At 24.7% G+C, this 16,199-nt stretch overlaps 1 protein-coding gene and 1 long non-coding RNA gene across 5 annotated transcripts in view; one reads left to right on the top strand and one right to left on the bottom strand.

Moving 5' to 3' along the window:
• Positions 1 to 1,450: 1,450 nt before the first annotated feature.
• LOC127282384 (glutamate receptor 1) overlaps positions 1,451 to 16,199 on the bottom strand; it is a 283,556-nt gene continuing 268,807 nt past the window's right edge. For 2 of the 4 annotated variants that reach the window (XM_051306583.1, XM_051306580.1), the window contains 7 exons: positions 14,564 to 14,787; positions 13,616 to 13,825; positions 10,829 to 11,027; positions 10,190 to 10,434; positions 9,544 to 9,790; positions 9,372 to 9,446; positions 1,451 to 4,939 (listed from right to left, as the gene is read on the bottom strand). In XM_051306583.1, coding sequence (XP_051162540.1) covers positions 4,865 to 4,939; positions 9,372 to 9,446; positions 9,544 to 9,790; positions 10,190 to 10,434; positions 10,829 to 11,027; positions 13,616 to 13,825; positions 14,564 to 14,787 — 1,275 coding nt within the window. In that variant the 3' untranslated portion in view covers positions 1,451 to 4,864. Of the gene's footprint in view, positions 4,940 to 6,257; positions 6,370 to 9,371; positions 9,447 to 9,543; positions 9,791 to 10,189; positions 10,435 to 10,828; positions 11,028 to 13,615; positions 13,826 to 14,563; positions 14,788 to 16,199 lie in introns of those variants that run through there. The other 2 variants (XM_051306582.1, XM_051306581.1) reach the window with 2 other exon arrangements.
• The window catches only part of LOC127282404 (uncharacterized), a 99,421-nt gene continuing 99,022 nt past the window's right edge, over positions 15,801 to 16,199 (top strand). Inside the window, exon 1 of the long non-coding RNA XR_007843200.1 lies at positions 15,801 to 15,902. This is a non-coding gene — a long non-coding RNA (uncharacterized LOC127282404). The remainder of the gene's footprint in view (positions 15,903 to 16,199) is intronic.

Raw genomic sequence — 16,199 nt, 5'->3', positions numbered from 1 at the left:
GAATCGACGTGTACTTTCTTAATATATATATATATATTTTTTTTTTAATAAAATATTAAATACGTAATATAAAACCATAACAATGCTGCTGATTGGAAGACGCCGCTTTTTTGGTCTTATTGCAAGTAACATTTTTTTTTTTTTTTTTATAAAGATTACAATAATCAGTCGGAAAATAAAAAATATTTTTTTTTGCAAAAAATTGAAAAGTAAAATTACAATCGGATATTACAATGTAAGGTTTTTTTTTCATATAAATCGGTCCCATTTTCAATTAAAAATATTATCTACAAATAAATTCTTTTTCCCTACAATAATGTTTTAATTAATGACCATTAATTATTATAATTTTTTTAAAATTTGGATAAAAATTTATAGAAAATTTTTTTTTAGAACAGTTTTATTTAAATTTGATTTTTGAGTTTTGATTGGAAAATATTTTGCAAGAGAAAAGAAAATTTTTTATAAATATTTTTAATTTGTTATTTTAGTACTATATTTAATTTTTGTAAAATAATTTTTATTAATTTTTATGGCAGTTTTAAATTTCTTTCGTTATTTATTTTTTTTTTTTCTTATTATAGAGAATAACGTCGTCATTTCATTCAACAGTGTTGGGACGGTAAAAGTCTAAAAAAAATAATTTACAATTAAAAAAAGAATTTTAATTTTTTTTGGAAAAAAATTATTTTTTTCCCTTTCTTTTTTTTAACTTGAGGAAAATTATTTTCAAAACAATTTTTTTGATTTAATATTTATGAAAAAAAAATTTTCGAAGATGTTTTTTTGGATTAACAGTCGATTCACATTATTTTTAAAGATATATAAGTACAATATTTTTTTAATCACACTGGATCAACATCGCATGGCAACTGAATATTTATCATCATCATCATCATCGTCATTTTCATCACCACCGATTTTTTTTTTTTTTTTTTTGTCACCCCCTAATCTTGTTAAATATACATATGCAACTTATTCGTTATATTTTTTTAGTAATTTATCTTTCGTACTTACATTCAATTCTTTTTTTTTTTTTAATTTTTTTTTTTTAAACCTCACACAGTAAATTTTTTTTTTCTTTTTTCTCCTTTTTTTTCGTGTTTTAGTAGTAAGAAAATTTATGACGATATGATAGATCGGTCTTATACATAGTACTGCTAGGTACAAAACTATTTCCTTGGAAAAAAGTTGTCTATTCTGCGCTCGCACTCTTCGTTATATTAAAATTGTATAATATTTTTATTAACGTCAGTCAGTCGAAGAGAGACGACGAAATTCGGAATTGTAAAACAGAATAATAAATAATATTTTTTGAAAATTCGCCCAGCGGGAAATTTTTTTTCGAAAAATTCCCGTTTCGTACGTGGCAGTATCTATATTTATCCGGTTCCTTTGGCGTTTATTTTTTTTTTTTGCAAAAAAAAAAATTCTTCAATTAATGTCACAATTTTTTTTTTATGTAATTTTTTTATTTTTAAATTCCCGAATATTGTGACATTAAATCAAGTTGAGGTATCGTCTTTTTGGCACAAAATTTTGGCCATTTTTTTTTTTTTGGATTTTTATTTCAATCACCAGATAATAGAGAATTTTTTTAAAAAATAAAAATTACTGATTATCACCTGCGAATAATTTTTTATAAAATAGTAAAATAAATTTTTTATAAATGTCTAATAATTTTATTTTATTTTTGAAATTGAGGGTGATTTTTTTTTTATTTTTGTTAAAAATAAATACATCTGGTGGTAGGAATATTAATCCTACAACTTGTATTATAGAAATAGCTAGATCGTAATAATTCAGCAATAAATTGGATCAATGTACAATAATTATCGCGTCGATGAGGTATAAACTGATTTTTTTTTTTTTTTTTAGAAATTTAATCAGAGTACATTAATCGTGGACTAGTACGAGCTAGCATAAGGAATATAAACCTTAAATTTTACTTACTATCTAGTTTCAAATTTACCAAACACTCTCGATTTATTTATTCATTTTCATTTATTCATTTTTTTTTTTAATTTTATTTTACCCTCTCTTAAAAATTAAGGCCAATTTTTTTCTCAATTAAATAATTTATTTTTGAAAACATTATTTTTTCGCAATATTATTTTTCAAAATTAAAATAATTTCATAATTGAAAAATTTTGATTTACAAATTTTTTTTGATTAACTGTCGATTTATTTATAAAAATGATTTTTACATTTAGGAAAAAAATTTTTCCAAATTAAATACCTATTTGATAGAAAAAATTGTGAACCTAATTTTTTTTGACACAATTTCTTGAATTAAATTGCACATTCAACTATCATTTGTTTTTTTTGTCTTTAATTAAAAAACACAATTACATTTTCTCGTAAAATTTTGAAAATAAAAAAAAAATTAACACACATACACACACACACAGCATTTATAAACATTGCGCATCATTTCACAATGACTAGTTTTCATTTAATTATTATTATTTTTTTTTTTTAATAATAATCCGCAGTTTTTTTTCGATGCACGCTAATAAATTCGAGTCCTTTTTCTCGGTTATTATCGCGCAAACTGTTGTCAAATTTTTTTTTTTTATCTTTTTCATTTTTTTTTTTTATATATGGAACTTTGGTGAAAATATACACATTTTTAATCGCTGCATTTTTTTTTTTTTTGCAGTCGTTGAGTTTAGTTTTTTTTTTCTTCTTCTTCATTATCTTCTTTTTTCTTCTCACATGCACCCACCCCAGGACCACTTTTACTATTTTGATTTTTTGTTGTTTAATTTGTTTTTTTTTTTATATATTTACATTAAATAGGTTTTATGGTGGTTGGATTTTTGTCATTAAAGTAAAAAAAAAAAAAAAATGGTTTTTTTTTTGTTTTACTTCAATGACAAATTTAATATCAGAGTTTCCCGACGAATTTTGTACAAATTTTTATATTTATATTACAGTCTCATTTTTTGTTTTCGTTATTATTTTGTGTTACGTGTTCTTGAGGTTAATTCTATTGTACAAGTAAATAATCAATGACAATAGAAAATAATAGAAAATAATTAAAAATAATTAAAAACAATCAAAAATAATTAAAAACTAATTAATAAAAATTAAATAAATAATAATTAATAAATAAAATAATAATAAAAAAGTAAATAAATAATAAATATAATATTTATATTTATTTTTTATATTATTTATCATATTATTTATTTTTTATATAGTTTTTATTTATATTATAATAAATAATAATAATAATAATAAATACTTAGTAATAATTTTTTAGGAATATAAAATTAAAAGTTATTAAAACAAATAATTTCAGAAGAAAATTATTAAACGAAATAATTTTTTTTGAAAGGTAGTATTTTTTTTTGTATATAATATGTAAACGGGAAACTCTGAGAAGGATAAGCGGAAAAGTTTTGAGTTGTTACATTTTGTCAGACACCAATGAGATTCGAGTGTGAGAGATTCAAATTGAAAAAAAAAATTGGAAACAAATTAAAAAGAAAAAATTACATTAGTTTTGCAAAAAAAAAAATTACAAAAAAAAATAAATGTAACCAAAATTGACAAAGAATTTAAATATTTTTTTCTTTTTAAAATTTTCTTTTACTATTTATACAAAAGGAGAATTTTTTTCTCTCTGACGAAAATTGCCTTTTACTACTTATCAATAAGAAAAAATAATACGAGTGCGAATTTTTTTCTTTGTAATACGAATATGAAAAATTTAATTATTTATTTATTGAAAAGTATAAAATTAAGAAAATTACTTTTGTTTGGCTAAAACTGCCTTTTAGTACTTATCGATAATAAATAGTAAAATTAGAAAATTTTTTTTCTACTAAATTATTTTGTCTGTAAAAAAAATTCATTGTTACTAATTTCAAAAAAAAATGAAGAAAATAGAAATTCTACTTTTTAAATATTCAATTCCGATTTAAATTCCATATTTTTATATAGAAATTCCAATTTCTATTTAGAAAAAAAAGTAGTTTTTAGTTAGGTAAAAAAAAAATTTATAAATTTATTAATCATCGGTACAAAATTAAAATTTGTTTTCGCCTGACTAAAAATGAATTCTACTTTTTGTTCTAAAAACAAAAATTACAAGTTTATAAAAAATTTTCTATTTAAGTCTTTCTTTCTTTTTTCTATTTCTTTCTTTCTTTTTTCTATTTCTTTCATAAGTTTTTTTTTCTATTTTATTGAATTTTCATTTATCCAAAAGAAAAATAATTTTTTGAATAATTTTTCAATTCTCACACTCGAAATTCTCGAAATACATGTCTAGGGTGCAAAAAGAAGGCCCAAGAGTCAATATAATTTTTTTTTTCTGTGAAGGTGTAGGTACTTTGAAGCGCACATGGTATATCGGATCACGTATCGGAAAAGCCAAATAATTCTCTAAAAGGACATTTTTTTTTCTAAATTTCCACAATTTTTTTTCTTTTTTTTTTTTTTTTTGACCTTTTGAGCGATTGAAAATTGTCCTCCAAGGTCGTTGGACTATTTTTAAGGCTTGGAATAATAATTATCATTATTATTATTATTTTTTTTATTATTATTATAATTATTATTATTATTTTTATTTTTATATTGGGAGTCAATTATCAAGCTATGTATTCGGGTTTTGAAGCGCGACTGATCCAATGTCCAGGTGACGCTGGTGTCCAAGGTATTGCAATATCCAATGTTGAAACATTGAGTTTACGATTTTTTTGTTTTGGACTCTTGGGCGGTGATTCTGCAAATGTAACACTTCTTCTTAATGAACGTCGTGGTGGTGGTGGCGGTGGTGGAGGAGGAAGTGGCGCAAGTAATGGAGGTGGTGGTGGTGTTGGTAGAGAAATTGCAGGCGAATCCTCCTGGCTGCTTAAACCTGCGTGTGTGTATTGCTGTGTACCTGATCGGCCTCCGCATTGCCAATCGCGTTGGCCGGCGCGTAGTACTGCAAAAAAAAGACAAAAAAAAAAAAAAAAAAATTGCAAAAAATTAGAAAATTATTTTTTATTAAAAAAGATAAATTAAAAAATCATTTTTTTTCATTTTTTGAAATTGAATATAGACAAAATTTTTGCGACACCCACAGAAAAAAGGTATATAATTTTTCTCGGAGCCAAATTAATATTTATTTGTTGCAAAGAAATAATTATTTGGAAATAATTATTTGGAAATAATTATTAATTTGGTTGCAAATAATTATTTATTCATAAATAAATTTATGGAAATTAATATTTATTTGTTGGAAATAATTACTTATTTGTTGGAATTAATTATTTATTTGTTGCGAATAAATAAATTTTTGTAAATTAATATTTATTTGTTGGAAATAATTAATTATTTGTTGCAAATAAATAAATTTTTGGAAATTAATATTTATTTGTTGGAAATAATTATTTATTTGTTGCAAATAATTATTTATTTTTTGCAAATAAATAAATTTTTGGAAATTCTTTGTTAGAAATTAATATTTATTTTTTGGAAATTATTTGTTGGAAATAAATATTTATTTTTTGGAAATAATTATTTATTTGTTGCAAATAAATATTAATTTTGTGGCAAATGATTAAAATTTTTGTTTGGCAATATATTTTTTATTTGATTTTAAATAAAAGAAAATTTCTATTTGTCATAAATAAAATTTTCAAATATTATAATTCAATTTGAATTGATGATTAATTAATTATATTTTACTCCTTCGTTTTTTTTTACTTTTTTTTTTTTTTTGAATAAATTGAGAAATCTAAACTACTTCTATATGAGAAAATTGAGAAATTTTCCACCATGCGACGATTTCTAAAAAGTCAATGCATTCTCATAATAGATATGAGCGAAACGTCGCGTTAAGCCATGCCTCTTTTTATGCGATAAGCCAATACGTATATCAAAAGCAGGTTTTTTGAAAAAAAGGGTCAAGGGAAAGGTTATTTTTTTTTGTATATAAAAATTTTTGTAGTATTTGCTATTATCATTAAAAGACACGGAAACAAAAAAGAAAAAAAAAACCAAAAAAATAGAAAAAAATAAAAAAATATAGAAAATTATAGAAATAATAGAAAAAAATTGAAAAAAATAAAAAAATATAGAAAATTATAGAAAAAATAGAAAAAAATTGAAAAAATACAAAAAAATTGAAAAAATACAAAAAAAATAGAAAATTATAGAAAAAATTGAAAAAATACAAAAAAAATAGAAAAATGTCGTAGATTATGTTTGAATATGTATGGAAGGGAAATTTGGGGCGTTAATCAAGGGCGAGTACTCACATATGGTCCCGGGCAAGGCGCATGCATCCTCCGTCTAACTCTGCAGTCCGTACCACTAGAGACAAGAAACAAAAAGTAGAACGAAACGATAACATAGCTTTCTACTTGTAGCCTAAAATGAGAAAAAATACTTTACAAAAATAATAATTATAATAAGAGGGAAAAAAAGTCGTAGGACCTGCGCAAACACTCAGCCAATTTTACTTCATTCATTTGTCTTAAAAATTCAGTTTTTTTTTTTTTTATCGTCAGTTTATTTTTTTTCCATTCTGTATATTCTTTGATTCCGTCATTTTTGTATTATTTTCTAAACTAAAAAAAAAAGAAAATTTCTTTTCTTATTTCTATATTTTTTTTTCTAAATTGACTACCCAGGTGCGAATTTCGGTCGGCCGCCAGAGTTGGTTCGTCGGCCCATGGTCGGCCCAACTCTGGCTGCCGACCGGTCGGCAGCCAGAGTTGGGCCGACCATGGTAAATATTTGCACCCAAAGTTGGGCCGACTATGGCTGCCGACGTCGGCAGTCACAGTTGGGCCGACCATTGCAGCCATAGTTGGGCCGACTATGGGGGATTATGGTCGGCACAACCTTGGCAGCCATAGTTGGGCCAACCTTGGCTGCCATAGTTGGGCCGACCATGGGGGACAATGGTCGGTACGACCTTGGCAGCCAAGGTCGGTCCAACCTTGGCTGCCATAGTTGGGCCGACCATTCTTCCCCATAGTCGGCCAAACTATGGCAGCCACAGTTGGGCCGACTAGGGGGAGAATGGTCGGCATGACTTTGAAAACCGCAGTTGGGCCGACTACGGGGAATGTAGTCAGCATGACTGGCAGCCGAGTATATCGATGGTCGGTATATCAAGGATTACAGAATTATTTTTCTCAAAAGAAACACGATTGTTGTCGTGTTGTGCTAAACAACAATAAATTTTCTTGCGAGATATTATTTGCTTACAAGTGGAATGTCAAAAGTTAAGTTCGATTGATTTATAAAATGATTAAAGCGAAATCGAATTATGAGAGGATACAAAAATATAGATTTCTATCTAAATGTGAAAAGAGGAGAAACAATGAAATTTGCGAATCCGTTGATTTATCAAATCAACATGAAGATAAGACTTTATTACCGTCTTGTGAAGAAACGGCAATTAATTGCAAGTATGTATAACTATTAGGTTTTTTATAACGCAATATATGTTTAGATAAATTTGGTAATTTTTGTACAAAAAGAATAAGTTTAATTTTAAGGTTATGCCACAAAAATGTTTTGCCATTGATATAATATACTTCATAAAAATGCAATTTTTATTGCTATTAAATGTTATGTTATGTTACCTTACAATATTTTTTAAATTTCAATTTTGTATATCACTAATATTTATTCTAATAAGCCTTGATAAAAATGTAAATAATAGCGATTTTAACAATTTTTTATTTTGATAATGTTTTCAATCATCAAAATTGTATGTGTTTAATTATTTTAGATTACCTGATGAATGTCGAATGGAAGTGTCTTATTCTGAATCATTTAATATTGATGAAGATTTAATGAAAAATAAATCGGAAACATTTTCTGAATGTTTAACTGAAAATTTTCAAAATGCAACAGAAAATAATTCGGAACCGATTGCGATTGACGAAACTGAACTTGATCAATTTCAATTTTCTGAAGAGACAGTCGGCCCGTCCAAGGCCCATAGTTGGGCCGACCATCATAAAGTAAATTTCTCTCCTACCATTGACAAATGTAAAATGTTTTTGTTAATTTACTTGTAATTGATTAATTTAAAAAGAAAAAAGGTTATATGTGATTAATTTATTATTTTGAATTACTAACTTTAATTTTTTTCAAGCTGTAGCTTATAACATTTATTTTTCTCCGTGACTCATATGTCATTGCGTAGTGTAGTGGTTAGCGTATTAGACTGCGGTGCGTTAGGTTGCGAGTTCGATCCCTGCGAGCGTTAAAAATTTTAATTTGTATATATGTATGTTTACGATTGCGTTTAGTGTTTAAGTATATAAAATAAATGTATAATGAATTTAAAATGATTACTAATATATGTTATTTGTATAACAAATTTTTATATTTTAATGTTTATGGTCGGCAAAATTTTAGCTGCCAAGGTTGGCCCAACCATGGCAGCCATAGTCGGCCCCGTCAAGTTGGATGGTCGGCAGCCAAGGTCGGCCGACGTTATCAATTCGCTAGTTGGCCCGACCATCGGCAGCCATAGTCGGGCCGACCAAGGCTGCCATAGTTGGGCCGACTATCATAGCCGACGGTCGGCAGCCATAGTCGGGCCGACCATGGCAGCCATAGTTGGGCCGACCTCGGCTGCCTTAGTCGGGCCGACTATGGCTGCCGACCGTCAAGTTGGATGGTCGGCAGCCAAGGTTGGCCCAACTATGGCTGCCATGGTCGGCCCGACTATGGCTGCCGACCGTCGGCAAGGATGGTCGGCCCAACTAGGGCAGCCTTGGTCGGCCCGACTATGGTACCCATAGTCGGTCCAACTTAGTCGACCATAGGTCGGCCGACGTTATCAATTCGCTAGTTGGCCCGACCTCTGGCTGCCCGAGGTGGGCCGACCATGCACATGGTCGGCCCGACCATGGGCCGACCGACAATTCGCACCTGGGTATATATATTTTTTCACCTAAAAATCACCCCCATTCATACGTTGATAATATAAATTAAAAAAAACAACTTTTTAACGCAGCTAATCGCATGCCAAGCTTTTTTTTTCTATACACGATAGCATTGAATCAAATGCATTACAGTCGTAAATTGATTAATTGTAAATTGGAATTATTTTTGAAAAAAAAAAATTGTTGACAGAAAATAATAAGTTTTTTTTTCAATTACAAACAATTATAATTTTTGTTATTATAAAACAAAAATATTTAGCAAAATCATAATGAAGAAAAAAAATAATTACAATTTTGTTTTATAAAATAAATATTTTGCAAAATCATAAAAAATATTTTTTTGAAAAATGTTTTTTTTTTAAAGACAATTCGACAATATTCGACCGTAGTTTTAAAAAATGAGCAGCCTCTCTTGCCACAAATATTTACAAAATTTATTGGTATTTATTTTTCACTTACCCGGCCGTTGTCGAAGTCACGACCACCCCCGATTGTTAATCGGGCTTTCGCCTTCATTGCGTCTGATAATGGTATCTGGAGAAATAAATTATTTAATATTTTGTGGGGAAAAAAAAAAAAAAAAATTAAAAATATATAAATTTTTTTGCAGGAAATTTTTTTTTTCAAGTACCTTTGCTCTCGTAGCTTCTGAATGTGATTTATAGCAAAATTCTAGTAAAGCTACTGCCAATGCAAGCAAAAGTCCTCCTATTAAAATGTAGAAAATTCCCGCGACGTTACTTAAAGTTAATTCATTTCTCGTCGCGTCCTGCTTATCTCCATGCCTGCACTCTGATCGATCGTACCACCACTTATTATAAAGTTTTTCTAACTCCCCTGATTCCTTTAGCGCTAGGACTTCAATATTAATCTCATCTCTGAAACAAAGTATTTTTATTATTCCAAAGTTTTTTTTTTATTTTATTTTATTTTATCATTTTTCTATGATATAATTTATTTAAATCATTTATAATTTATTAAAATTATTATAATTATTATAAATATTATAATTATTATAATTATTAAAATTATAAAAATTATAAAAATTATTATAATTATTATAATTATTATAATTATTAAAATTATTAAAATGATTATAATTATTAAAATTGTTATGAAATATTATATTATTAATATTTATTTTATAATTTATTTTATTTTAATTTATTTTTATTATGATAAAAATTTTCAATAAAAAAAATATTGAATTGGAAAAAATTTGTAATATAAAATATTTGTAAAATATAAAAGAAATGAAAAAAAATTTATTTTTGTACCTAAAAGGTGAACCAATGGGTGTAGCAATTCCAAATCCTCTGGCATCGAGATGTCTACCAACTTTTATTGTATCACAAGGCTCTCTCTCATTGATGTAATCATTTTTTGGACTTTCAATTAAAAGTGCATATTTTCCTTTACTGTTTCTCACTTTTTCTATACCTTTATCGTAAGTGGTTACGAATACTTCTTTTCTTGCATTCATAAATTCCCACATTTTACTGTAGAGACTGATTTGTGATTTCTAAATATATTTAAAAAAACACAAAAAATTTTATTATAAAAAATTAATTTTAGTTCAAAAAAATATAACCAAAAATATAACAAAAAAAAAAAAATAAAAAAAAAATAAAAAAAATAAATAAATAAAAAAATTTTTTAATATAGTAAAGAAACCAATTATTTACATTGAAAAAAAATTTATTTGATTCAAATATTCGGTTACCATTATCAAAAATATAATTTACTTGATTCAAATATTCGGTTATTATCAAAAAAAAAAAATATATTTATTTGGACCAAATAATTTCTGTATTTGATGTAAATAAATTTGATAATAGTTAAATAAACGATTATTTGAATACAAATAATTTTTTTTTTTCATTGTATTGTAATTTTGTGAAAAATTGAAAATTTACCCTAAAGAAATCCCAAGTAGAACCATGTTGAAGTGTTCCATATTGAACCTCTGTTTGTGCTGCCAAATCTTCTGGCGAATTAATTGGAGTTACCATTCTCTCAACTGTGAGAAACGCTGCCAAATTTGCAGTGTACGACGAGATTAAAATCAAAGTAAAAAACCACCACACACTGCCCACTATTCGCCCCGAAATGGATCTAATAAAATTGAAAAAAAAAACAATTTCTTACAATTTTTCCCATGGATGCAATTAAAAAAAAAATTTTGTACAATTTTTTCCATGGATAAAATAAAAATTTTTTTACAATTTTTCCCATGGATAAAATAAAAATTTTTTTACAATTTTTCCCATGGATAAAATAAAAATTTTTTTACAATTTTTCCCATGGATAAAATAAAAATTTTTTTACAATTTTTCCCATGAATAAAATTTACAAAAAAATTACAATTTTTCCTATGAATAAAATTTACAAAAAAATTACAATTTTTCCCATGAATAAAATTTACAAAAAAATTACAATTTTTCCTATGGATAAAATTTAAAAAAAAAAATTACAATTTTTCCAATGGATAAAATTAAAAAAAAAATTAATTTTCCCTATGGATAAAATATTAACCTTCGCTTGACAAGATGCCCACCCAGGGTGGGCCAGACAAATTGAAATTGCCATATCTTCTAAAGTTTTGCCTTAATTGAATCGCGATTTTAAGTCACTGAACAAAATCTTAAGAACTTTCAAAAAATGTAAAAACAAATTTTTAAAAAAAATTTCTTCTTGATTATTTATAACTTTTATCAATGTATGTACGGAGATAACCGGGATGATTCAGATATTTTTTTAATTCTATTTTACAAAAAGACTTGAAATCATGCAGACTTTTCACTGTGAGTGTTTTATGATGTCAAATAATAGATATAAAAAATATTATATTGCATTTTTCATTTGTTTAAACAATTTATTGTTATTATTTATTAACTTTTTTTGTTCTGCACCTACAAAGATGCAGTTTTTTCTAATTTTGCAATTTATCAAGCGGAATATAATAAAAGATAGATTTGATGTAAAATTATTAATTCAACAATTGTTTAAACAATTTATTGTTGTTATTTACTAACTTTTTTTGTACGGCACCTGGAAAGTTGCCGTTTTTTTCTAATTTTGCAACTCATCAAGCCGAATATAATAAAAGATAGATTTGATGTAAAATTGTAAATTCAACAATTGTTTAAACAATTGTTAAATTAGTAAATTTATGTCAAATCTGTCTGGCTATATTATATTCGGTTTGATAAATTGCAAAATTAGGAAAAAACTGCATCTTTCTAGGTACACTACATGAAAGTTAATAAATAACAACAATAAATTGTTTAAACAATCGTTTGAATACTAAATTCATATAAAATCTTCATGTTTATTATGTTGAGCTTGTTAAGTTGCAAAATTAGAAAAAAATTGCAACTTTATTGGAACATTATAAAGAAAGTTAATAAATAGCAACAATTATTTGTTTAAACAATTGGTTAAATAGTAAATTCATATAAAATCTTTGTGTTATTATGTTGTGCTTGTTAAGTTGCAAAATTAGAAAAAAATTGCAATTTTCTAGGAATATTATGAAGAATGTTAATAAATAGCAACAATTATTTGTTTAAACAATTTATAATAATAGTTGTTGCAAATTGAATTATATATTTTATTTTATTTATAACCTTTGAATTAATAACTACGAAGAAAAGGTAACAAATTTATAAAATTCTTCTACTGTCGTATGTATATTTCAAAAGGTTATAAATTATTAATAATAAATTGTTTAAACAAATAAAAAATCAACAAAACATTAATAAAATATATTATTTAGTAACATATAACAATTTTGGAAAAAAACTGAATGATTCTAAGTTTTTATTGCAATATACAAAGAAGAAAACATTTGGCCCACCCTGGGTGGGATCTTGTCAACCGTGTATATAAAAAGTATCCAGTCCGGCGAAGGTTAAAAAAATATTAATTTTTCCTATGGATTTTCCTATGGATTTTCCTATGGAAAAAATTAATTTTCCCTATGAATAAAATAAAAAAAAAAAAATTTCCAATTGTTAACCTAAATAATTATTTTTGAAAAAAATTTAATTTCAAAGAATGTAAAATTAAAAATTTAATATTTACATACTAAAAAAAAAGTGAGAAAAAAAATACACGAAATAAAAGAAACAGATTAGAATTTGATAGATTAGAGTGTACAGAGGGGAAGATAAAGTGAATATTTCCCAGTGAGGATAATTAGCGAGGAAAATAGTTCATGCGTGCTGCACGTATACGTGTTATAGTTTTCGAGATCCTTTTATATATATACTATTGAGTTAATATCTGACTCCACCACATTTATATTATACATACATATATATATATATGCCATTATGTAACCACTGCAACTGGTTTCAATTAAAATTGAAGAAAGTTTTGCGCCACAGTGAATGCATTTTAAGTACACTGTTTCAAATTAAATTAAATTAAATCGTGTAATAATTTCAAAAAAAAATATTTCTTTTTTACACCTTTGTAAAAACAAAAATATTTCTTTTTTACACCTTTGTAAAAACAAAAATATTTCTTTTTTACACCTTTGTCAAAAAAAAAAAATTATTTCTTTTTTACACCTTTGTCAACAAAAAAATTATTTTACAATATTTATTTTCCTTTTTTTTTGAATAATTAATTAATTTATTTAATGAAAAATGAATTTAAAAAAAAAATATTGAAAAATTTAATTATTTATATATTACCTGGGAGAAATGTCACATCCTTGTTGCATAAAAGCTCCCAGTGAAAACCAAAGACTATTTAGAATACTGAAATCATTAGTCATGCTTGATTGTTGCATGTGAGGTGATCCTTGTGGTCCATGGGGATGTTGCATGGAAGGATCTCCTCTCAGACCTAATCTAGGATCCCCACCACCGAGCGATAAGACTCTCCATTCGTAAGGTGAAAACCTTAATTAACGAATAAATTGAGAAAAATTTTTTTAATTAGAATAATTAATATACATTTATATAAAAAAATAATTTTAAAAAAATAATTAAATGAAAATATAAATAATTTACAAAGATAATATTTATTTTTAAATAATTATTAATAATATTAATATATTACCTCTACACCCACAGAAAAGATTTCTTTGATTTAAAGAAACCAGTTTCTTTGACTTGTTTTCTTTGATTCAAAATAAAATTTTCTTTGAAACAAAAAAAGCTTCTTAGTTTCAAAGAAAATTTCTTTGATTCAACAAAATTTTCTTTGAATGAAAGAAATTTGTGCATTACATCGAATAAATTCTGACATTGATATAGGGTCAAAGAAACATTTATTTGAATTAAATAACAAATTTTTTTTGAAACGAAGATAATTTTTTTTTAATCAAAGATAATTTGTTTGAAACAAATAAATTTTCTTTGAATCAAAAAAAAATTTGTCAAAGAAATCTTTTTTCTCGGTGTATATAATAAATTTGAATTAGTATAATAATAATAATTATTATATTATGTAGTAATTATTATAATTATAATAATTCATAATTAATAATATAATTATATATTTAATTATAAATTTATTATATAATATAATTGTTATATTATGTAATAATTATATTATATTTATATTATATTTATATTAATTAATAAAAGTAGTTAATTGATTAAATTCATAAGATAATTAATTTTTCTTTTAATCACCTGGAGACAATAAATAGGACAATTGACACTCCAATATATGAAAAGATGACACAGACCCAAATTTCCTTGCTTAGTGGATTTAAAAAACTGAAAACTCCTGGAATTGTTTTTACTGGTTTTTTGATCATAATACTAATTCCCAGTGACATGAAGGGTTTACTGAATTCAATTACTCTTTCGCGTTCCGATGTTATTGTCATTGATGCAATTGCCATATCCGCTTCCTGAAAAAAAAAGTTTATATTTTCAATAAAAAACAAAAAAAAATTGAGATTTAAAAATTGACAATTAAAAAGTGAAAAAAAAATTATTATTTTATAATAATAATTAATAAATAATAATTTTTTATATAATAAATAAATAATCCATTTTTTTATTTAGTAATAAATTATAATTTTTTTTTTAATAATAAATAATAATTTTGTTTTAATAATAAATAATAATTTTTTTTTAATAATAAATAATAATTATTTTTTATTTCTATAAATAATTAATTTTTTTTTTATTTCTATTAATAAATAAATTATTGTATCGATATATTGAAAATTTTCGAATTTTAATAAAAATTTAATTTCTTTCTCTCTCATTTTTTTGAGGGAGAAATAAAAAATAATTTTTATTAAATGTGACAATAAAGAGATTATGAATTAAAATTTTCTCTCTGCTACCATGTAGTTACGTTCTAATGTACGTCATTTGGAGTATTTTGACCTTACGCCAAATGATATCATCTCGAGCACGTGGATAGATAACGTTATTATTTGGGATACCTACGCGCACACAAATGAAATTACACCACAATCTGCCGATCGATGTTTCGCATTTAACCACCGAAATATTAATTTCTATTCTTGATAGATATCTCATTATTTTTGTTATTAAACAAATTTTTTTTAAATTTTACATTAAATTTTGTTTATATTTGAAATTTATAAATAAAGTAAATAAAAAAATCGAAAATAAAAAAATTTATATAAAAAATCCAATTTTTTTAATAAATAATTAAAATTAATTATTAATTATTAATTTTAATTCAAATAAATAATTATTATAAATAAAAATAGAAAAATAAACAAAAATTTTGAAATAATTAAACTGAAAATATTTGTTTTTTGTTAATATTGATATTATTTTTAATGTGAAAAAAAATTCCAATAAAATGTAACAATTTATTTTTTATTTAAAAATTAAAAAAAATCAATTTTTTTCTTTTACAGAAAACATGACGATTAAGTTTGGAGAATCACCGACAGATGGAAGTGTTTTTGAATATTGGAGAAGCTTGCAAGCTCGAGTCCTCTTTCGTTTGGCGCACGAAACAAGAAAATATTTTCCCAAGGTAAATAACAAAATATTTATTAATTATTTTGTAATTTCCGTGATCAATATTTGATGTCTCGATGGGAAATAGAATTCGATATTTCATATTCGATTTATTTGTGGTATTATATATATATATATTTATAATACAAAAAATATTTATTAATTTAAATAATTTATTAATTTAAATAAATATTTATTAATTTAAAAAATGAGTTTAAAAAAAATTTAAATTTATTTTTTTCAATTTAAATAAAAAATATTTGAAATTAATAAATACAAATTTTTTTCAACAAGAAAATTTTCCGTTAAATAT

The sequence above is a fragment of the Leptopilina boulardi genome, unplaced genomic scaffold (genome assembly GCF_019393585.1).
Source record: "Leptopilina boulardi isolate dan_hultmark-lab unplaced genomic scaffold, ZJU_Lbou_2.1 LbouV2_30, whole genome shotgun sequence".
Classification (NCBI taxonomy): domain Eukaryota; kingdom Metazoa; phylum Arthropoda; class Insecta; order Hymenoptera; family Figitidae; genus Leptopilina; species Leptopilina boulardi.
The sequence above is the reverse complement of the archived record's forward strand: the minus strand, read 5'-3'. Positions and strand labels throughout refer to the sequence as shown.